At 36.5% G+C, this 24,316-nt stretch overlaps 2 protein-coding genes across 2 annotated transcripts in view; both read right to left on the bottom strand.

Moving 5' to 3' along the window:
• Window positions 1–24,316, bottom strand: part of LOC143358230 (uncharacterized) — a 357,298-nt gene that overhangs the window by 126,307 nt on the left and 206,675 nt on the right. The gene's annotated exons all lie outside the window — the stretch shown is intronic.
• LOC143358219 (uncharacterized) overlaps window positions 1–24,316 on the bottom strand; it is a 178,939-nt gene that overhangs the window by 12,676 nt on the left and 141,947 nt on the right. Inside the window, exon 2 of the mRNA XM_076795186.1 lies at window positions 9,426–9,545. Coding sequence (XP_076651301.1) covers window positions 9,426–9,543 — 118 coding nt within the window. The 5' untranslated portion in view covers window positions 9,544–9,545. The remainder of the gene's footprint in view (window positions 1–9,425; window positions 9,546–24,316) is intronic.

Here is a 24,316-nt window from a genome sequence, read left to right as displayed (position 1 = left end):
TCCATATAAATATCAAAGCGAGTATAAGAAATTGCAGGAAGCGGGCATCGTTCGATATCTATCTTTGCTTGGATATCGACGGTAATGATAGAGAGTGTAACCACGAGTTACACGGTAAATAAACCGTAGGGTTAGAAAGGATTGAAGAAAGCGTTTCACGGCAAAAACTATATCTCGCGTCTACGGTAAATGTATCATGACAAACCGATGCAAGAGAAAAATAGAGAAAAGGATGATTTCTCCTGCACCGACCATCAACTACCCTGAATAAAATAAAAACGTTGAAACTTTAAATAAGAGTTAGCATACTTACAGATCACTAGACTGCGGATCATTGTGCAAAATTAACATTTCCTACTTCAATTGCAAGAAACAGTATCCTTCTCAAAGACATTTAATCTTTTCACTGTTTTAAATGGCACCTAGTTATTTTTGTCATAAGTGCAAAAAATCCGCAGTCTAATGATTACTAACGATTCTAACGTGTAGATTTTACAAGAAAGATTTCTAAACATTTTATTCGAATATATGTTACATCCCGTTGCATGTAATAATCTCAATGTAATTTTAATACGCCAGTTTCTTTTATAGCAATAAGTTATACAAATTTGAAAACTAGGACGTTTGTGAACCAGTTAGCTGTTGCGATCTCTTTGAAAAATGTGTACCTAAATTCCGTTGCAAGAGTTAAACGATGATGAGTATACTCGTCAAACACAGAGTATATGTGTGACTGTTGTAATATGGAATTAAGTTGTAGAATATTCTTGCAAAGGAAAAAGTTATTTCAAATGACCTTAGGAATCACCCTTTTCAAGGATGTACAACATTTTTACGCTTTTTCGACAGAGCAAATATTTCGTAACTGGTTGAAGTTACAAGGAAGTTTAATAAGGCATATTTGCACGGTTTTAAGTCTGCTATAAAGTGCATATCAAATATTTTTATTACTCATGAGCTTTGCGACTTATGAAGGTCACCATCGATTTTTAAAATTCATAACTCGCAAAGGTCACGAGCAAAAAAAGAATTTTGCAGGCATTTCATAGCAGACTTAAAACCGTGTAAATTTGTCTTATTAAATTTTCTTGTAACTTCAACCAGTTACGAAATATTTGCTCTGACATTTATAGACGGACACCCTGTATTTTAGTTTTCGCTAAAATTACAATTGTAAACAGAAAATTGTAACTAGTTTTCACACATGACAAGTATACTTGTCATAACACAAAATATTGCCATTTCTTTATGACGAGTATACTCGTCAAAAACATCTAACTGGTTAAGGGGAAAAATGTGACCTCCACTAAATTCTAAAGTACCTCGCAGATAACGAGAGAAACTATTGCAAAAATCTATAAAACTAATGCCATTTGTAGTCCAATCTGTAATTTTATGTTACGTTTAATTATAAATCTGATTCTTAATCAGAATTTCCCTCCAACAATTGTTCTGAAAGTTTTTCAAATAGTTTGCGTGTTGCTTGTTTGCAAACCATGCACCTTTACGAAATATTTAGCCGCAGCCTTTTTGCATCGCGAGGAATGCGCAGAAATTGTGATGGTGTCGTAAACCGAATACCAAACTGTGACCGTACACTTTTGTTATGTACCAGATGGAACTTCCTAAAGTATTTTCAATTACAGTCTAACGAAAACTGATCACTATGCAGGGCCCGCTCTAGCGGTTACCACGCCCCGGGCAAAAAAAAACAAATTGCCGCCCCTTTTTAAGCACTAAGCACCGCGCTGAACAAAATGACCTTTTTTTTTTAGCTAAATTGTCTGGCGAGGGTAGTCTGAAATTTTCTATTAATTGAATATTTAAAACATCAATATTTTTCTCACACTTGCAGCCAAAGCCAATATGGCGCCCCTAAATTTTGGCGCCCCGGGCAAATGCCCGGGTTGTCCCCCCCCCCCCCTAGAGCGGGCCCTGCACTATGTTAATTATACATAAATGATTATGTCGACGATTGTAAAATGAATGTAATGCTGAAAAATAATCTCAAATATGCAAATAAAATTGTATTCAGTGTCGTACAAAATATAACTAGGATTTGATGTTTGTTTTTTTTTTCCATCATTCGGATATATACACTTTCAACGCAGTTTTTCGTATTCGTTCAGGATAAATCTTTGAAATATTTAACTATTTGTATGGAATATTAAATAATCACAGACTTTCGTGCAATTCCTTTTTTAAACGAAAAAGGAAGGCAGAGCTGAGGTTAACGATTGCAACGGACGGAACATCGCGTTTCACACCGAAAACCGCAATGAGGTTGTCATAGATGTTCGTAGAAATGGCGTTACTAATGCTGCGCCGCGGTTTTCCGGTGAGGGTGTTCATTCACCGACAACGTAAATACACACTAAGATTAGCGACACCGGTGCGGTGGTGCAGGGCTAAAAGTAGTTGTCACATTTCGTAACGTTATCATAATTCATAAAGGTAAGTGCATTTCTTTTACTTATTGTGTATACAGCACTGTGCAAAAGTCCACTTACAAGGGACATCACCCAAGTGTAACACGCCGATTTTAATGATACAGGATACAGTTTGTTGAAAAATATTTTACACGTATTTTTTTTTATCTATAATGATCCATATCATGAACATGGTAGTTGTACGGGCATGGAAAAGGTAAAAATAGCGGTTTTTGATTTTTTTAACTATATGCCCCCACTTTGAAAAATCTGAAAAAATTATATGTTAACAATCATAACGCGATGCTAAAACTGTAAAAATATGAATTTAGTATCTCTGAGATACTATCTCATAACTTCTACGAGAAATCAGCATTTCAAAACTTTTTTATTTTTTAAAGTTCGAAGAGGTGCATTCTAATAGCTAAAAAATGCCTGATTTTTTCAGAATTTTCAACTGAATTTTCTCTTTAGAGAAATTACAGAAGAACCTGATTTTCTTTGTTACCCTATTACTACCCTCCATGTAGACATATAGGGTCGAAAATTTTAATTTACGAAGTATTTTATTTGGATAAGCTACACACCCTACACACACCTATACGCCCTTTGTGTATTTTCGATCAAGGAATGCAGTCATATATAAAGATTTCAGAAAACATGATTTGTTTATACAATATTTAAAAAATTCATCGTTTTCTAAGTCATTATGCTTGATTCAATTCGGAAATTTTATTATTTTTAATTATTAGATCACTTTGTAGGAAGATATTTTAAGTTATTCTTTCCTACGAAATCTTTGGTTTATATGATGACTGAAACTTTGTTTATAACTTCGTTTATATATATATACTTTATAATATCTCAATAACACTTTAGATAATAAATTACAAGTAATGCTTTTACATTTTCTATGAGAGCAATATAATAGCAAACATAAACACAATACAAACATTAAATGTTATTGTTTAAACCGTCCTTAAAGGATTAAAGTCTGTTGCAACAAAGGTTAGCAACGAATAGACTGCGGACCATTATGCAAAATAAAATTGTTGTGCATCAGCGGCAATACGCAGGAGCTAAGTAAACATTTATTTCCCTCGTTATTAATTTTAATATGTAGAAAATAATATATCGACAAGTTTGAATTCTTTAAATCTGATCGCCGTTTTAAATTGCACCTACTCATTTTTGTCGTAAATTTAAAAATTCCGCAGGTCTAGTAATGAAGAAGAAAGAAGAACCGTACAATGTATCTTGATGTAGATTATTTTTTTGTCTTGACGTTAGAGATAAAGAATCCGCGGATTTAAGACTAGTGCTGAAAAAGGTTTCCATAAAAAGAGGCTCTCACGCAACGAACGAGGCTATGCAAAGCTTCCTCGCTTTCGAAAGTAACTTTAATGAAATGGCAAACGGAAAACGGCTGACGGTGAAATTCTTGCGATTCGCAAAGACTGGAACGGGGCCCGTTGCTACGTGCAGAAATGAAGAGCCACGAAACAATCGCGGTATGTTTCTAATCACTAAATAGTGTGCAAATAAGACGTTCCAAACAATCCGACTGTTCAGTGCGTCACGTGAGTCTGGGAGCCAAGTAACCTTGAGCTGCAATTACTCGTGTACGAGATAAAATCTCGTTGTTCGGGTGCTGCGCGTTAATAATTCGCTGTTCAAGATTTTGTAACGCTTAATATTAGGTTGGCAAGAAAGTAATTTCGGTTTTCACTAATAGATGGCCTTATGTTTTGTTTGATTGACTTCTGTTAACGTTGCATTTGTTTTCTTTCTGACATTTCATAACTGCATCTTTTAGGTTACTTTTGAAGCAAATTACACGTAACTTTGATTAAAATTGTTAGTTCTGTGTCAATTTGAACATGGAGTGTAAAAACGAACATTATAGGCACATATTGCTTTTTTATTTCCGTAGAGGTTAAAAAGCTGCCGAGGTTCACACAGATATATGTGAAGTTTATGGTGTTTATTGCTTAACAGAACGCACGTGCCAGAATTGGTTTAAAAAATTCTGTTCTAGAAATTTCTAACTTAAAGGCGACCAACGTTCTGGTCGACCATCTGAAGTTGATGATGACGAAATGAAAGCCATTATTGAATCGGATCGTCATATAACTGTCCGAGAGGTTGCAGACAGGCTAAATGTCTCGCATACAACTATAGAATATCGTTTAAAAAGTCTCGGAATCGTTAAGAAGCTCGATATTTGGGTTCCACGCGAATTGAAAGAAATTCACTTAACGCAACGCATCAACATATGCGATATGCATCTCAAACGAAATGAAATCGACCCTTTTCTGAAGCGAATCAGCACTGGTGATGAGAAATGGGTTGTTTGCAATAACACAACTCGAAAACGATCATGGTACAAGCGTGATGAATCACAGCCCAAACCACACCGAAAGCTGAATTGCACCAAAAGAAGATCATGTTGTCAGTTTGGTGAGATTACAAAGGTATTGTGTATTTTGAGCTTCTCCCAAGGAACCAAACCATTAATTCAGATGTTTATTGTCGACAACTAACAAAACTGGACATAGCAATCAAAGAAAAACGGCCAGAATTGGCAAATCGCAAAGGAATCGTGTTCCATCATGATAACGCTAGGCGACACACATCTTTGGTAACACGTAAAAAGTTATTGGAGCTTGGTTGGAAAGTGATGTCACATCCAGCATATAGCCCTGACATTGCACCATCAGATTATCATTTATTCCAAAGTTTACAAAACTCTTTGAATGGTAAAACTTTCACTAATGACGATGGTCTGAAATCGCACTTGGATCAGTTTTGCACCGAAAAGGATCAGAAGTTTTATGAGCGCGGAATTATGAAGCTACCAGAAAGATGGCAAAAGATCATAGAACAATATGGAAAATATTTTGTTGATTAAAGTTCATTGCTTTGATAAAAACATTGGATTTTATTTCACCTAAAAATACCGAAATTACTTTCTTGCCAACCTAATAGTATCAGAGTGTGCCAAAAAACTTGCTGCCCTTTTTGTTTCGTCTAATCGATTAGAGAAGGCGAGGAGAATTAGAGAACATGCGGAAAGAATGATTTATTTTTTAAAGAAATTACTGTGTTACGAGGATACAATTTATGGCGTACTTATTACAAGACGAAAATTTTTATTTCTTTTTTTATATAGGTTATTTTATTTTAGCATCGACTTTAAATTGTTATTTAAAGTGTCATGTCAATCGTTATAATTGTGTCATAGTCATAATCATTATTATTATTATTATTATTATTATCGTTCACTGTTACCGCAATTTTCATTTTATTATTCTTATAGAAGTAGAAAGTTACAAGTTAGATGTAAATGTTACCGCAATTTTCATTTTATTGTTCTTATAGAAGTAGAAAGTTACAAGTTAGATGTAAATGTTACCGCAATTTTCATTTTATTATTCTTATAGAAGTAGAAAGTTATAGGATAGATGTAAATGTCAAATAGTGAACGAAAACAGTTGTCTTTTTATCATTTTATCTAATTCATAAAATGAACGAAATATCAATACCCACATAACCGGTGTACAGTGGGCAATTTGGACGAAATCGGATTCAAAATCAAAGAACTTTCGATAGAAATAAGGTAGAGAGATGAAATTTTTTTTAAATTAAAGCTGAAACTTTGTAAAATATGGGAAAAATAGGGAGATTATGGTACGAACGTTTTTTAACCTTGAGAAAATTCGTTAAACTTGCACAATTTTAAGAAAATTGTGGTTTTTCCAATACCACGCGCGGAAAAATTTGTTTTAATATGCTATACATCATTTCCCATAGATTTTTTCACGCTGATTTCAAATCTGGTCTCAAAATTTGTCTACAACCTCAGGATTTTGCAAAAACTAGATTTTTGTGACAAAAACTAATGAAATCATTTTTTCGTTGAAATGATTGGATAACATACTAGTGTGAAGGTATATCGTATTTTCATATATAAAACACAATAAAAATAATAATAATGAAGTATTTGAACGTTTTGAGTTACTTACGAAACATGAAGCACTTCGCATCTCGTCGCCTTTGATTTCAAAGTTGGTGTCGGATAATCGATTTGATTAAAAAGATTAAAATTACAGGTAATTTAAATGCATGTAATTGCAATTACTTAGCTTCAAGAAGTAATTGTAATTGAGAGCCTCAATTACAATTACAGTAATTGAGAGACTCAATTACAATTACAGTAATTGAGAGCCTCAATTATAATTACAGTAATTGAAAGGAGTAATTGCAATTACTTAACACGATTACAGTAATTGTGATTGAGTCTAACAATTACTTCAGTGTAATTGTTCTTTCAAACCACTAATTTTTATGTTTTGGACCATTTAACCGTTTTCCTATTGAAATTATAGTCCACTTTTGCTCATGTAATTGAAGATGTAATTAAATACTCATGTGATTAATTACTACCCAATTCTGTCAGCGCCCTTACCTGTCAAAAACGCTTGAAATCGGCCAACTTTAAACACGCATAACTTTGGAATCATGAGTTCCTAACATTAACACTATTCCTACCGACACTTCATGTATACCTATTCCTACCGCGACCGGTCAAATGACCGGTCTTTAGCACAACTTATATTTTTTAATATAGAATGAAGATAATAGCCAATTTGACAGTATAAAAATATAGTTTCTTTTATTTAGGAGTATATAATGTATATTTTATTCGTTTTCACCGCATAATATTTCGTTTACTATACCCTCTTGGGCCTGATGTTCCCCTAAAAATATTATGAATAGGTGCTCTTCCAGGATTAGAGCCTTCTTTTACTTCTTGTCAAACAGTTCCGTCTACAGCAGTTTCGATTACCTCTTCCTCATTCTCACTATCGGAAGTAACTAAAAGTCTCCTTCTCTTTCGTCCTCTACGTACCTCCTCTTCGTCCTCATCGGTGTTCGAGTCGTTCTCAAATAGATCATAATTTTCCGTATTGTCATTTTCAATATCAAAAATTTCGAACGTCTTCACATTTTGGGAATGAATATTCAAGGGATAAAATAAAAATTATAATATAAAAATGTAAATCAAGATGGATAAAAAAATGAACAAAAGATAAAATGTGAAACTTACTACGAAGTATTGTTGGTTTGTTCACTTTTTTGAAAATGACACTTATAACACGTAATACAATATAAAATAAAAGTAGAATAATAATAGAATAAAAATACAAAATAGTAAAAGACTGCCGAATATGCTCCTTGTAACTTTCACGTTTTGATGCTCTCTGTTCAGCTCACAAGACTTTACTGATTTGAATTCGTGAGAAGACGTCTAGGCATCTCCTTCGGCTATGATTTTATTTATTTTACAGTCATAGTAGATAAGACGGTGTAAGAAAATCCGAGGTTCTGGACCGCTTCGGATACCAATCAGGCAAATAAACACCGCGAGGCCGATAGGCCAGCGAGAACTGTAAACACTTTGAAGTGCCGTAAAGCAGCCCCTGGATGGCACTTTTCGGCTAAAATCATATCACAACTGCCTTACCTTTCGTTTGTAACGACTTATAGTTTTGGAATTGAGTCTTTGAAAGAATACTATTACAAAAAGATATAAATCGTTCTACCGGTCAAATGACCGGTCGCGGTAGGTAAGACAGACTACAAATTTTTCTCAGAAAATAAACAATAAAAAAAGAAGTGAATATTGAAAAATGTATTATACGCAGATTTTAGGAAAAGTCGTGAAGTTTAAAGGCGATTCAATTACGTTGTATATAAGAAATTCTAATCGAAATTTCAAAAACGGTCATTTGACCGGTCCCGGTAGAAATAGTGTTAAAACTTGGATTTTTAGCATTTTCTCGCCAATATATACAGAATTATGTATATAAAGAAAGTCCAAAATTTGTGGCCCCCTAGGTTAAAGTTTAACCCTTTCTTGTTACCTTATAATAATAGTGCTATTTAATAAGTTTTCAGAAGCCTTTTAACACGTTATCTACCGGAAGCCTATTACTCTCCCAGTAATTGTGCTGCACTGAATGGAAGCTTAGGAAAAATTCTTTTACAGAATAATCCCAAACGAAATTATTAGATTACGTTATTGTGCTTGAGTTGTTGGATTATGATTGAAATTTCTGTTGCTATTGAAGGATCTAATAGAAAATCATCAGCTATGGGCTATAGACTTCCAAAAATTGTGAAATAATCGCCGGTAAATGTTTTAAGTACATATTAGAAACATGTCTCTGCATAATGTAGCTCTTATGTACCCTTACATGCAACATGAGCAGAAAAGTCAACGTCCGACTTGTGAGGAGAGCGTACATACATATCATTGGTTGCTTGATAACTATAGTCAGCGGAAGTAGGCAATATTTGGCAAAATAAATATTTCAAATACTGTTTAATATTTTAGATTTTCCTTCGCTTAAAGAAAATAGTGTTTTAAATAAGGAATATAAGTTAATTGTAAAAAAAGGATCGAGTTCACAAATGAGCTTCTTCGTAACGATAACAAATTTTGAAAATACATTCTTTTTCAGGTGAAAGCAAATTTAATATATACAAGTTAAATGGAAAAATTGGAGTGTGCAGAAAAAACGCGGAGATGGTATCGAAGAATTTGCAGAACATTATAAAACATGGGGGCGGTGGAGTTATGGTTTGGGGCTGTATAGCAGTACGTTATGCGGGAGAATTAGAATTTATTGAGAACACAATGAATAAAATAGGTTACTTGAATATTTTGTAAAGAAATCTGCAAAAATTAAAATGTACGTAATAAATATTGGAGTGTTTCCATCTTTTGCAGTTATTTATTGAACAAAATAACGGTAAAGAGGTACTGAGCTCGCAATTTTGTCCGACAGTGTAGGTATAGAAGTGTTAGAAGTTTTATCAAATGTTTCTGTCACGTCACCAATGTTTGTTCAACTGAAAAATTACAATATATTATAATATATGTTTTTCAGCATTATGGTAATTTTATTGACGGCGTCTTATAATTAATACCTCTGTATTGAGACGTGGCATGAAAGTGATAAGATGCTCCGTCAAGGTCTTCATCGGCTTGAAGAGGACTGAGGCTTAAAAGTCTTGGCGCCTCGGCATGGCCGCGAAACCAACGCATTTCTGAAACGCAAACAAGAAACCTTCATTGTATTACTTTCGTTGTTTTTAAAAGACACAAATTGAGAAATAATCGTACTTCCAATTTTTTCATTGTGCGTAACTGAACGTTATTTCGATCGATAAATTGCGTTAATAAATGCGCTAATGTAATTTTAGCAAATAATTTGACGGTACGGTTCACTTCGAATTACGAAACGAATACATAAGCAGTCAAAAAGATGTTCATGCTGAGTATGAGTAACATTTTTAAAATTGGACCAAACGACCTGAGTTTTTTAAAGAACTTAGAAGGATTAGAATCTATTACAAAATCTATTAAAAAATGTTTCAGAAAATCTCAATTGGAAAGAATTACGGAAAAAAAAATATTAAATATTGCTTTTTACAGATTTTCTATCAGAGTGTGTAATAAAAATATCATAGATTCATGTAAGTTACATATATGTATGTACATATTCTGAAAATTTCATTGAAACTGAGTAATGTTGCCACAAATTGTAAAAAAAACCAAAAACGCTTGAAATCGGCCATCTTTAACTTTAACTTCTGCAATTCGGACTAGCAAGTTGAATGAAGTCATCTGGAAAGAAAGAGAATTGCAGAAATTCTTTCGTTCGAGCGTCGTAAAAAATGTGCTATTTTCCTCAGACATTTTTCCAACACAAAAGCATTCTGACGCGGGATAATAAAAAGCTAGTAGAAGAATGCTGGCGGATTTCGAAGCAACAACGGTTACGCGCAATTCTCCATCGAACGCAATAATAATATCTATAAAAGTGAAACGGTTACGCTTGCAGTGAATAGATTTCACGTGAACGGCGACAGTTTCCGCTGTGATCGCTGAACCGAGGCCATATTTTATTTGCCTTCTGTGCGTTGCTCTTGTTCCTGATACTAAACAGCGCGAAGATTGAAAAAAGCCTGATAATTTAATGATCATCGACCTTGAAGAACACCGAGGGGAGGATGTTATAAATTACAAACTTGTCGTTTAGTGTATTTTTTGTCACGTTCGATTGTCGAATAGCGATCGCAAAATTGCTTTTGCTACGCGTGAGAAGGCCAATCAGTTTGCGAAAGAAGTGAACGCTTCGTCGGCTCAACCTGCAGGCAATTAATATCAAATCTTGCAATTCATTGATTTCGGTCAATGAGAATTGAAAACGTGATGGAGCTTCGTTTCTTGCTGTTTTTGATACGTAAAGTACCTACTAAGGCCAAAAAGTGCACAGCGATGCCACAGTCGGAATCCTAATCGCTGCGCCAACTGGTTTTTTATTTGCAAGCAGCGTTAAAATTATAATTTCGCATGTAACCCACACGACGTACGTAACTTCACTGATTATATTGACTTTCCTGTTTAATTATGTTTGTAAATCAATAAATATCTAAAAAGAGTTCGGCTCGAACCGTCGAACGAGTCAGACGTGTTTGCAAACAGAGCGCTACATCGTTCCTGTATGTGAAGTGTCTAGTTCAGTATCGCGAGTGCTTACGAAATATTTAATTGCTTACAACCGAATTGTTAACGTCAAGTGCAGCGATGATGCCCCCTGGCAACCAGGGGGCCTCATTTGAGAACAACTTAAGAAGCATGAACGTCTCTGAGTACAGTAATGTTCATTCAAACAAGTCAACGAGCTCAACAAAAGTAACAACAGAAAGTGTACCCTTGACGTATGCAGCCGCAACACAAAGTATTACATTCCCGACTAAAGAACAAGCGATTATCATGGATGCAATTGATGGTGTGTCCATCAAAGAATTCACACTAGCAGTAGCTAAAGTTATTTCACCGGTTAATATCAGATTCGTTTCTAGAATTCCGAACGGCAGAATCTGTATGTACCTCGCCAACCAACACCTTGTAGAAAAAATGACCGACACCGTAGTCATAAGATTTATCAAACATATAACGTTTGGCAGGAAAATTACCGCTATAGATGGAGCCACAAGCACTGTCACAAGAACAACCTGGAAAGGTTTGCAACTGGGAGGAGTTCTAAGTCCGCTACTATATAACTTTCATGTAGCTGAAGTTATTAAGAACATTCCACTATCATTAACGACAGCAAAAGGTTACTCGAACAATCGATCAATACTATTAATGCTAATCTCAAATCTGTTGGCCTCGACCTGTCTCCTCAAAAAACTGTGTTTGTTCACTTTAATAGGAGACGCATTCTACCGGGTAAAACCGAAATTATAATAGACAACCATGTCATCAAATCTAGCGAAACAGTTAAATTTCTAGGAATCAATTTTGACTTTGACATGAGCTTTAAAGTTCATATAAATAATGTGAGGAAAAAATGTTTTAGGCTTCTAAATATTATGAAATTTCTTTCTGGCGTTTCATGGGGTGCTTCACCCGAGACTTTGTTGTTAATATACAGGGTGAGTCACCAAATGTTAGCACCTCAAATATCTTTGTTGTTTCTAAAGATACGTAAAATATGGTAAGGACAAAGTTGAATGGTACAATGGGGCTGACACGATGCAAAAGAAAAATTTTGTTTTTATGTCATTTTTTTGGAGATATCAAGGTCACCTTGACTTTTTTAAATGGAACCACCCTTTTTTAAACACCTACAATGATAGTCCCTTTCATTAGGAATTCAGTGACTATAATTAGTCCAAGGTCATTCAAGGTCAAGGACAGAAAAAACGTATAAAACTAAAATATGGAAGCAGAATACGTTTATCACGGTTGAGACTTGTAGGAAATAGTAAACATTCTAAGGTCCTTCCTAAGGTCCTTTCCAAACGCGATTCCGCTATGTTATATTCGATGACTGAAAAGTGTGATATGATCACGATTTACTGTGAATGTAGAAAAAATGCAGTGCAGGCCCAACTACTTTATGAAGAAAGGTACCCCGAGCGAAACACTCCTTCTAGACATACTTTCACTAATACGTACAGGTTGTTTCGAAGTACTGGAAGTGTACATGCAAGACAGTACAAACGGAAGAATCCCACAACTAATGAAGACAATGAAATTAATATTTTAGCAGCTATAGCTGTCAATCCTCACGTGAGTACGAGAAAAATTGCCCGGGAAGCAGGCATAAGTCAAAGTAGCGTAATACGAATTCTGGCCCGACATCATCCGTTCCACATATCGCTCCATCAAGAATTGCACGGGAATGATTTTCAAAATAGAATTAACTTTTGTCAATGGGGATTGCTTCAAAATCATTCATTTTTTTCTAATGTCTTGTTTACGGACGAAGCAACATTTACTAATCATGGCTCAATTAATCTACGGAACGCCCATTATTGGTCTGTGGATAATCTGCACTGGCTGCGAGAAATTGATCATCAAAGACAATGGAGCGTAAACGTGTGGTGTGGTATTTTGAACGACAAAGTAATTGGACCATATTTCGTTAACGGAATGATGACAGGACAGAAATACGCTCAATTTTTGCAAGAAGATCTGCCAATTTTGTTAGAAGATGTCCCTTTACAAAATCGCTACGATATGTGGTACCAACATGACGGTTGTCCTGCTCATTATGCACGAGTAGCAAGAGAAACGTTGGATTCTCGATATCCAAACCGATGGATTGGACGAGGCGGAACAGTTTCATGGCCAGCACGTTCGCCTGATTTAAATCCACTGGATTTCTTTTTATGGGGTCTGCTAAAAGAGACCGTGTACACGGATGCTCCAACAACAGTTGAAGATATGCGTCAGCGTATCATCACAGCATGTACGAATATCACGTCGGATACACTTATCAGAGTTCAACATTCCTTCAGAGCTCGTTTACAACAATGTATCGACGCAGACGGCCATCATTTCGAACATTTATAAAATACAGGTATTCTGCTTCCATATTTTAGTTTTATACGTTTTTTCTGTCCTTGACCTTGAATGACCTTGGACTAATTATAGTCACTGAATTCCTAATGAAAGGGACTATCATTGTAGGTGTTTAAAAAGGGGTGGTTCCATTTTAAAAAGTCAAGGTGACCTTGATATCTCCAAAAAAATGACATAAAAACAAAATTTTTTTTTGCATCGTGTCAACCCCATTGTACCATTCAACTTTGTCCTTACCATATTTTACGTATCTTTAGAAACAACAAAGATATTTGAGGTGCTAACGTTTGGTGACTCACCCTGTATAGTAGTCTCATAAGACCAATTATGGAATATAATTGCTTCATATATTATCCGAAAAACAAAAACCTAATCCTCAAATTAGATCGAATTCAGTTTGCTGCAATTCGACTGGTACTGGGGTACAGAATTAGCACGCCCACAAATGTTTTGCTTAGCGAAGCTAAAGTCATTTCCCTTCGGGATAGAGTTAATTTTCTAGCTAGAAAATATTTATTCAAATGTTACTCTTATACAACCTCAATTTCAAACAAAATACTGTTTAAAAACAACACAGACTTGATTGCTATTTCTCCCAATAGACGAACAAAACACTCTCTGCTAGTTGAAAACCTCCTTACTTTGTTGGAAACACGACCTGACCTAGAGATTGCTGAAAAACATCCTGTTTTTACCACAGACTATAACATCCTATTTAATATTCCACCTAGTGATGTGTATTTAGGTCAATCATTACAAGATTCTTCCGACCCTAATGTTCCGTTACGAGATTTCATTGAATCCAACCCTCCGAATACGGTTGCAATCTATACCGATGGCAATGTAACAGAAAACTTCGAATCAGTAGGTGCCGCATTATACTGCCCACAATTAAATATCTCCCAAAAATTTAGCTTAAACAAACATGCATCAATTTTCACAGCAGAGTGCTATGCCATTAGCCGAGCACTGGATATTGCCAATTTATATAGTAATGCTACAAATTTTTTCATCTTCACCGACTCGCAAAGTACAATCAAATCACTACAGAAGCCAACCTTCAAATATGGTATCAATAACCATATCATTCAAATCAAAACTAAGTACTCTACGTTTATATTAAACAACAAAGGCCAGAATTTCATTAAGTTTATCTGGATACCAGCACATATAGGGATTATCGGTAACGAAGAAGTAGACTCACTTGCGAAAGAAGCGACCAAAGAAAGTCCTTCGCCAGATATCAAGGCTTCAATCGCTGACCTAACCAGAGACCTCAAAATTCAAGCAAGACTGTCCACTAACACCCTAATAAAAAAGGAAGGTCTAGTCAAAGGTGCGAACTACGTTAGATTTTATCACAAGGACAAAGGCAAACCATGGTACACTGGTCTTGTGCTCTCCAGAGATTTTCTAGTTTTTGTAAATAGATGTCGAGACAATTACTATAATTTAAACGGTTCATTGGCAATGGGTAACTTTATAACTTACAGTGCTTGCCAATGCGGAGCAGAACTCCAAGACCTAAATCATATTATATGGCAATGCCCAGACTCTGAAAATGAACGTAATACATTGGAAACAAAGCTCCTCAAAAGCAAGTACTGTTTCCCTCTTTGTATTAGTTCCTTCTTACGTAAACCTGATATAAAAGGACTGAAAATAATTTCTAATTTCCTTAAACAATGTTCCGTTAGAATTTAGAAACAATGTAAACCTATTTAATGTAAGCCAAATGTAATAATACTGTACTTGCTATATAAACCACTTGGTTTAAAGCAATAAATAAATAAATATCTAAAACTTCAATTTCATATTGGTTTTTTGTGGGAAAAGCAGTTCTTATTCTTTTTTACTACCGCGCACCTCACCAAAATGTCTAAGAAAATTCATGAATAATATTTATAACTATACACTGATGCTGTAAAAATATAAATGACGTCGCTCTTAAACTCCAATGCGATATCATAATTTTCCGACTTTTTAAAGGGTTTTGATATTTTGCAACTAAGAGTTTCATCTTAAAAATCTGAATCATATATATCTGGGTAATTAACATCTGCTCGATTTTTTTCAGAATTTTCGCACATGACTGAATGGGGAAAATAGGCTAAAAACTAACTTTTTCCATTTTACCCCATAACTACATAAGGTTAAAATTTTACACAATTAATTTAATCCAAGGGCGTTTTTGACTTGTTAGCATTTTTCGGCCGATACTAAAAGGTTAAAAAAAATTATAACAATTGAATTTATAAGATATTTATAGACAGATAGGTACAATACTTTTTCGGAGAATAACATTTTGATTAAGTCTCGGACAATTGATTAAACGAAGGGTGTACTTAAATACTACGTTATTACATTTAATGGGGGAAGATATAAATTCTTCCTACCCATGTAGATAGTCAAATTAAAATACTAATGTGTTTATACGCACTTATGCCCACATTTCAATAGAACTATCGCAATAACAAAATGAACTCTGAGCATTTACTCTAACTACCTCTTCAAATATAATAACTCATTCTTTTTTTTTTTCGTTGATTTGCTCTTGTTCCTTTTGCTATTTGGCAAACTAGAATGCCGGTACCGTTAATGACATGTGCATTCCCGAAATGCTAAGACCGTAAATGTATAAATTATTCTCGGCCATAGGTTTATTCTAAATATCCAATATAATGACAGCATGATATCGAAAAGTATGATAAATGTGTATATACAAACTATGAAAAGTGGGACAGGGAGTTTCATCATTGTTTTTAGGTGTAATTGACATACAGTGAATTGAAATTTTTAGAAACAATACACGAGAGACATACAACGACGCCATCTATCGGCAGTAGACGGAACGTCCGACGTGTATAAACGCGTAGTAGGCGCATTGCGTGGTCCTCTAGCCTAAAAGTCGCTCGTTCATGAACTTATGTATCGCGTGCGCGTATTGTATAGCTGTATAGCTGTAATACTCCACTATGTTCTTCATATCAGATTACCACTATAAAATACCTGTTACCAAAGTTAAAATGTATGAACGAACCGTCATCAATCTCGTGAACGCATTAAACACTATCATTAATTAGTGAGTAGTAAAAACTTCTGAAGTGTGTTTGATTTTCATTGAACTGTTTCCTAATTGTTGCCACGTAGCGTACTTTGAATTTTTCCACTGTTTCACTGTATCATTACGTTTTAAGTTCTTGCACATTTTATATTTCCTGTTTACCATTTAAATTCTATTACTCGATGAGTACTAAATACGCCGTTAGGTAGTAGAACGAATGAAAAGGAATTCATATCATGTTTAACCATTCATACAGTAAATGTATGACACATAAAATTGTTAAAAAAATTGCCAAAAATTATCCAATTATTTAATTCTAAATTACCAATTAAAAGTTGTACAAAATAAAAATTGTTTGAAGAGAAATTTTCTAAATACAAAATTTTTGTCTTTCAATATTAAATGGCTATACGTAATCGGTTGCATTACAGATTAAAATGTTATTTTTTAAATACCTGTATCAACTTGAAAATTTATATCCCAATATTATTGACCTGCTTTTAACATAAACTTTAACACATTTCATATGACAGATTAACATTTATTTAAATCCTGCTTTTCAAATAAAATTTTGTACTTGTCTTTAGCTCGAGACTGTTCGACACTAAAATAACTGTTTCTAAATAATTTTCATTTTATCAACTTTCAACTATTCGACTACTTTTTTACAAGTTACGAATTTGATAAAAGTATTTTTAATTACAAATGCTTTCGAACAGTTCGTTAGTTCATAAAATTCATATTTGATAGATGCAAAATGTAGACCAACGCGATAACATGCCATTTAACTATACTTTTCGCTGTCAATAGAACTAATATTTTTACGGTTGAATCGTAAAACATGATAGGTTTGATTCTTTTAAACTTTATAGAAGAGCAGTTTTCAGAATTTGTTCAGTTCTTGCGTTATGTTTTATCACGTCCACTTTATACTGTAACAGTTTCTTTTCATCTAGACACGCATTAAAAAGCACATATTTTAATGTCGACAGAAATTGAACACATGCGTCATAATTTCCATCTGAACGCAGATTCGACCAACGAATCGCCTCCCGATGGAGGCGAGCTGCGCGCACACGAGGACTCCATCAAAAAATGGTGGCACCTAAGACGTTACGATCCTAATGCACGATCGCGAGGAGGGGGAAAAAACCTTCGAGTTATGTCGAAGAAAATTTCTGTTGGCCGTGTAGGTACCGTTGCGGGCAACTGTAAGCAATAAACCTGTCCCCTTCCCGCAACGAATCCTTCGCGGTTGGTCTTTCGCGATTCCGCCTGACAGAATCCTCACGGAGGCGTTACCGTTCATCTGCTTCGCGTAGAAACCGTAATTTAGCAACCTAGTGCCTGCAGCAACAAACCCCGAGAATATAATAGCTTCTGCTTTAACGGTTCGTACCGTCCTCCATCACGAATCATACTTTTTCCGCGTCATAGTTTGCGTCCAATGGAACAGCGAATTTTCAGCACAACTGTACGGTAAATGGTAACAACTTCATTTCCTATTCATCGAGTCCTGCTCCCAAAGCTTTCTCAATTTCTTTCACACAAAAGAATCTTTGCTACGCAACACATAAAATTCGACAGTTTAACGAAATCGCGATATTTTGCGGAAAACACTTTACCAGTTTGCTGTATAAAATATTGAAATACTTACATGTCAATTTCAAACGGGGTATACCTATATCGTGATCGTTCAAATCCTGCGAAATCGAACATTTTTCGATCTAGTAACACTCGTGTTCCAATCAATAACGTCAGACAGTATTTATCACTAAATGATTAGGTTTGTCCATAATAAGTTTATCGAATTAAGACCGTTGCTAAATCTGGGTTACGGTATCGAGGATTAAGTTCGTCATGATTAAATTAATCGGTCCGAGCTAGAGACGCCAGAGTGATTTCACTCTAAATTCAATAGTACTAATTGAATAGAGAAATTTTTAGAGGCCTATCTAGGATTTTTCGCCACTTTCATTTTTTCACCGAGCTAAAATGTTGAAGGGTCGAGGCTCGGTTTGTAACACAATGTCATTGTTGGCTTGTTAAAAGAAAAATACGGCGAGAAGATAAGATTTTTACGCATAATCGGTACATAGCGTAAGGGAACCAATTACTGTGTCTATACTAGTTATACTTATCTTTAAAGAGTAATGAATATTAAAAAAGACATATATTGAATATTTTTTCATTAAAATCATATAATTTTTCATTCTGTAGGTTATACATATACAGTGACTCCCACTAATATTCGGACGCTTTTAAAAATCGTATATCTTTGTTAATATTGGACCATACGACTTGGATTTTTTTAAAAGAAGTTAGCACAATTGGTTGCTACACAAAGTGAAACCAAATTTTTACAAAAATTGCAATTGGTCGAAATTGCAGAGAAAATACTAAAAGTTATATTTTGCAACTTTTTTATGTGGAGTTAGATTGAAAATTTAGAAAGTACGATTTGTAGATCTGTATGAATTATACATATTCTGAGAATTTCTTCAAAATCGTTCAACGTTGCAATAAGCTACAGATGTTTCAAAATAATCACATAAGGGCGAAATTCTCTGACAAGGCCAAAATTCTGCGACTATCACCCTTAAGGGGGCCGGCATGGTTTGAAATCCATATACGTATGCAAGGGTCAAAATCTAGACAAACTGCCGCTTCAATATTAGAATGAGCAGTTTAGAAGTGGTCAATTGTGTTTCCTAAAAGTCCAATCTACGTCTGTATAGAGCCCAAATTGCGAATTTCTACCTCATCGCGGAGTAATTTGTAATATTCGGCAGAAAATTCGAATTCTGAAGCAAGTATGACGTCACAAGATGCCTGCCGCTGAAAGATTCTCTTAATTTCGAGGGATTTAGTGTTCGTATCGAAAAAAGGCTCTATACAGACGTAGCAAAGACATGTACAAACACGGTGGTATGCATTTTTAATTGATTACTTATTTAAGACGTAAAATGTGTAGAAAAAAGGCACAGGATAACATAGCGTGACAGTCAAGGCCAAATGCCTGCCGGCCCCCTTAAGCTTTCATCGTTAAACGTTTGTAGCTCATTCCAACGTTGACCGATTTAGATGAAATACTCAGAATATATATAATTGATACAGATGTACAAAACGTACTTTTAAAATTTTTAATATAAGTCCGCACAAAAGTTGCAAAATACAACTTTTAATACTTTCTTTGTAATTTCGAGCAAATGCAATTTTAATCAAACATTTTTCTCACATTATCTTCTCAAGTTCTCAGTTCTTCTTAAAAACTTCTTTAAAAAATCACAGTAATTGAGTCCCTTACCCTATGTACAGTTTACGTAGTTAATACAGTATATTTTATGTCTTGTAAAATGATAAGTATTTGCTTGCGTCACTTGAATAAACTCATCTCCATTTTCTATGAGATTTCGCATCATTTTACAAAGCATAAAATATTTCCATTCTGCACATGTGATTTGTCAAAATAAATGTGTAAGTCTTCAGTTAATAACATCTTTTATTTATGAAAACATAGGGCACATTAATTCGAAATTCGACAAATACCAGTGAAATAAATAGAGTAATCGAGTATTCATCGAGTATTCGTGTATTCGAGTATCGTATCAGAGTATTCACTGCGTTTATCCATGTCTCACGAATACCATCAGATTGAGTTTTTATTTTATGAACATAAATCTTAATGAAAAGATAAGATACGCATGATAAACTGGATTAGACTGAAAATGAAAAGACTTAATTAGTGTCTACAATATTAACAATTTATGCCGTACCATCGAGACATGTCATATCCGGATAGCAGAACTTTTGAATAATATTTTCGGATAACAAAGCCTCTGCCGTAGAAAACAATGATCCCCAGCTAGGATTTCAATTTTTCACTGGTAGATTTTCGTCACTATTCGTCCCGTGTTACGTCGCTAGCGTGGAAAGCGACGACTGTGACGCGAAGAATCCCGTTACTACAACACAATCGCATAATGGAATGATTAATACCGAGGCTGAGTTATGCAAGGTGTTAATGCATCGATTATGTACACGCAGGTACAAGTGCATCCCAGTCGCGAGAAGGGGACGGTGACTTTCTCTGATGCAAGTATGTGTGCCAGCGGCACCTTTCCGATGACCGGACTCCCACGACGGTCGCTTTTCACTTTTCATTCAGATAACCGGCAGACATCAAAGTATACCTACGATGGGTCCGGGACTACGATCAAGGATAACCGTGAATTTCAAAGTTCTAGGCCCTGAACGCTTAAGGCGGTGGGCACGGCTCAAGATTGTGTGAGTGCATCCCCTCCCTAGTTCCGCACACGTACCCGAGTTTTGCAAGGGTACGGGAGGCCCGCTCTCATTTGTTAACAATGCAAAAATAGTACTGTTCTGTAGTCAAAATCGCTAGATAAAAGTTCAATCTAGGGTGAAAAGGTCCTCAGAAGTCGTACTTTTGCGTTTTTTAGCCGTAATTTGCAATATTCAGCAGCATACTGCTTGTCGAGTGACATTATCGTAAATATCGAGAGATTCAGAGCTCGTATGGAGTTCGTTGGACCTTTCCACCCTAGCGGGAACATATAGGAACTCAATGCCACGCCGATCACGTTGTATGCTTACGTATCAAACAAATGAAAGCGGGCACCCAGAAAAATTAGATCATTGAGTATTTCATCAAAATATAGTTCCGACATTTTTCGCTACGAGCGCTGTACTATGTTCCCGATCTGTCTCATCGTCAGTAGTCACTGTATCGGTAAAACAGAGGCCTATAGGAGCATGCGCGGCGCGAAAGCGTGGATGGCGTGTACGTGTGCGACGGCGATCGCAAGGGTCCGGGATGCCTGGAAATATTTCCCAATAATGCAGAGACGGGACTTTTCCATAGTGAAAAGAGCTAGATAAAGGTTCAATCTAGGGTGGAAAGGTCCTCAGAAGTCCTACTTTTGCGTCATCGAGAAATGATTAGCTATATTCGGCAGCATGTTGTCCGCCAGAGAGGCCTGTAGGAGCATGAGCGGCGCGTCAACGTGGATGGCGCTGTCGTAGCTTCGTTCGAATAGCCGTGCCGTGGCACACTCACACACCGCCTGATCAGCGTGTACGTGTGCCGACGGCGATCGCAAGGGTCAGGGATGCCTGGAAATATTTCCCAATAATGCAGTCACGGGACTTGTCAATGGTGGAAAGGGCTAGATGAAAGTTCTATCTAGGGTGGAAAGGTCCTCAGAAGTCGTACTTTTGCATCATTGAGAAACGGTTAGCAATATTCGGCAGCACGTCGTTTCTCAGGGAAGCTATGGGAACTGACATGGCGGCACACTCACACACCGCCTGGTCGGCGTGTACGTGTGCCGACGGCGATCGCAAGGGTCCGGGATGCCTGGAAATATTTCCCAATAATGCAGCGACGGGACTTTTCCATAGTGAAAAGAGCTAGATAAAGGTTCAATCTAGGGTGAAAAGGTCCTCAGAAGTCCTACTTTTGCGTCATCGAGAAATGATTAGCTATATTCGGCAGCATGTTGTCCGCCAGAGAGGGCTGTAGGAGCATGAGCGGCGCGTCAACGTGGATGGCGCTGTCGTAGCTTCGTTCGAATAGCCGTGCCGTGGCACACTCACACACCGCCTGATCAGCGTGTACGTGTGCCGACGGCGATCGCAAGGGTCAGGGATGCCTGGAAATATTTCCCAATAATGCAGTCACGGGACTTGTCAATGGTGGAAAGGGCTAGATGAAAGTTCTATCTAGGGTGGAAAGGTCCTCAGAAGTCGTACTTTTGCCTCATTGAGAAACGGTTAGCAATATTCGGCAGCACGTCGTTTCTCAGGGAAGCTATGGGAACTGACATGGCGGCACACTCACACACCGCCTGGTCGGCGTGTACGTGTGCCGACGGCGATCGCAAGGGTCCGGGATGCCTGGAAATATTTCCCAATAATGCAGCGACGGGACTTTTCCATAGTGAAAAGAGCTAGATAAAGGTTCAATCTAGGGTGAAAAGGTCCTCAGAAGTCCTACTTTTGCGTCATCGAGAAATGATTAGCTATATTCGGCAGCATGTTGTCCGCCAGAGAGGGCTGTAGGAGCATGAGCGGCGCGTCAACGTGGATGGCGCTGTCGTAGCTTCGTTCGAATAGCCGTGCGGCGGCACACTCACACACCGCCTGATCAGCGTGTACGTGTGCCGACGGCGATCGCAAGGGTCAGGGATGCCTGGAAATATTTCCCAATAATGCAGTCACGGGACTTGTCAATGGTGAAAAGAGCTAGATGAAAGTTCTATCTAGGGTGGAAAGGTCCTCAGAAGTCGTACTTTTGCATCATTGAGAAACGGTTAGCAATATTCGGCAGCACGTCGTTTCTCAGGGAGGCTATGGGAACTGACATGGCGGCACACTCACACACCGCCTGGTCGGCGTGTACGTGTGCCGACGGCGATCGCAAGGGTCTAGGATGCCACTAACCATTTCCCAATAATGCAGAGACGGGACTTTTTCATAGTGAAAAGCGCTTTAGCCAATTAGCATCTTGGAAGGTTGGATAATACAAGGATGTGAATTTTCAGTAATGGCACTAGATAAAAAGATCAACCTGACATGCTGAATCCCTCAAAAATCCCTAAAAATTATTGTTCGCGAAATGTAACAAATAGTTGGGCAAACTATATTTATCAATTGATTTTTTCTAGTTTTTATCTCCAGATAAAAATGAATATATTCTAAATATTTTCTGTAAAAATTTGATTTCAATATCTCTAATGGTTTGAACGCAACCTGTTGCGAATTAGTATCTTGCGTCGATGGCCCGCTCCATAACATTGACACTGGAGGGTGTCATAAATTAGCCCTCCCACGACACTGTCTCGCCGAAGACGAAAGAACTTTCCTGTAACCTCGGTGCAAAACACAGTCATTCTCTAAAGTCTGAAACATCACCGCTTCGCACGAATGTACGATTGCCTAGTAAATATGATCCAAATTATATCATGTTTGGTGTCAATTTTATCAGGAAAATGACGCGAATGTGTTGAGAGAAGTTTCATGAATATATTATGAAAAACAAAAGAATTGGGACATTGCATTAGTATTGTTTCACCGATATACCTGACCCCGCATAATGTTACACTCTTCGGCGGTCTAGCTTCTAGCCCCTTCGAAGGGTAGACACTTGGGCGCATCATAAATTGGCCCTTCTCCGATAGTGTCCAGCCAAAGACGAAAGAGCTGGCATGCAGCCTCGGTGCGAAACACAGTCATTCTCTGAAATCTGAAACATCGTCGCTCCGAACAAATGTACGAATGCGTAGTAAATATGATACAAATTATACCATGTTTGGTATCATTTTTATCAGAAACATTCCACGAATGTGTTGAGAGAGGTTTCAGGAAAAAATAAGGAAAAACAAAAAAAATGATGACATTGCATTAGTATTGTCTCACCGATGTACCTGACCCATGTTACACCCAACGACCGGCACACCGAACGGCCAGGCCGACTATGCTTGCAATGTTCCGCATTTTATATGGATTTCTGTATGCATTGTCTGGCCGGCCTGACGGTACGCGGGGTCCGAGAGTTTCTGCGTTTTTATGAAATACATAATGGTAATAACGGTACTTCATTCATAACTTATAACGTAACTTTTAATGTACTTGGTTTTTTTTATAATTACAGTAGGTATATTTAGCAAACATGTGCATAATCTTTATTTGCATTAAATTTTGTATTAAATTAAATTAAATTAAATTAAATTAAATTAAATTAAATTAAATTAAATTAAATATTTCTGGAATTCCGACGAATTTGTTTCGAATGAAGTTGCATACGTATCGATAATATCATTAAAATATCCTCACGAAGTTACCGCACTCCTC

Source organism: Halictus rubicundus, chromosome 10, assembly GCF_050948215.1.
Source record: "Halictus rubicundus isolate RS-2024b chromosome 10, iyHalRubi1_principal, whole genome shotgun sequence".
Lineage (NCBI taxonomy): Eukaryota > Metazoa > Arthropoda > Insecta > Hymenoptera > Halictidae > Halictus > Halictus rubicundus.
The sequence above is the reverse complement of the archived record's forward strand: the minus strand, read 5'-3'. Positions and strand labels throughout refer to the sequence as shown.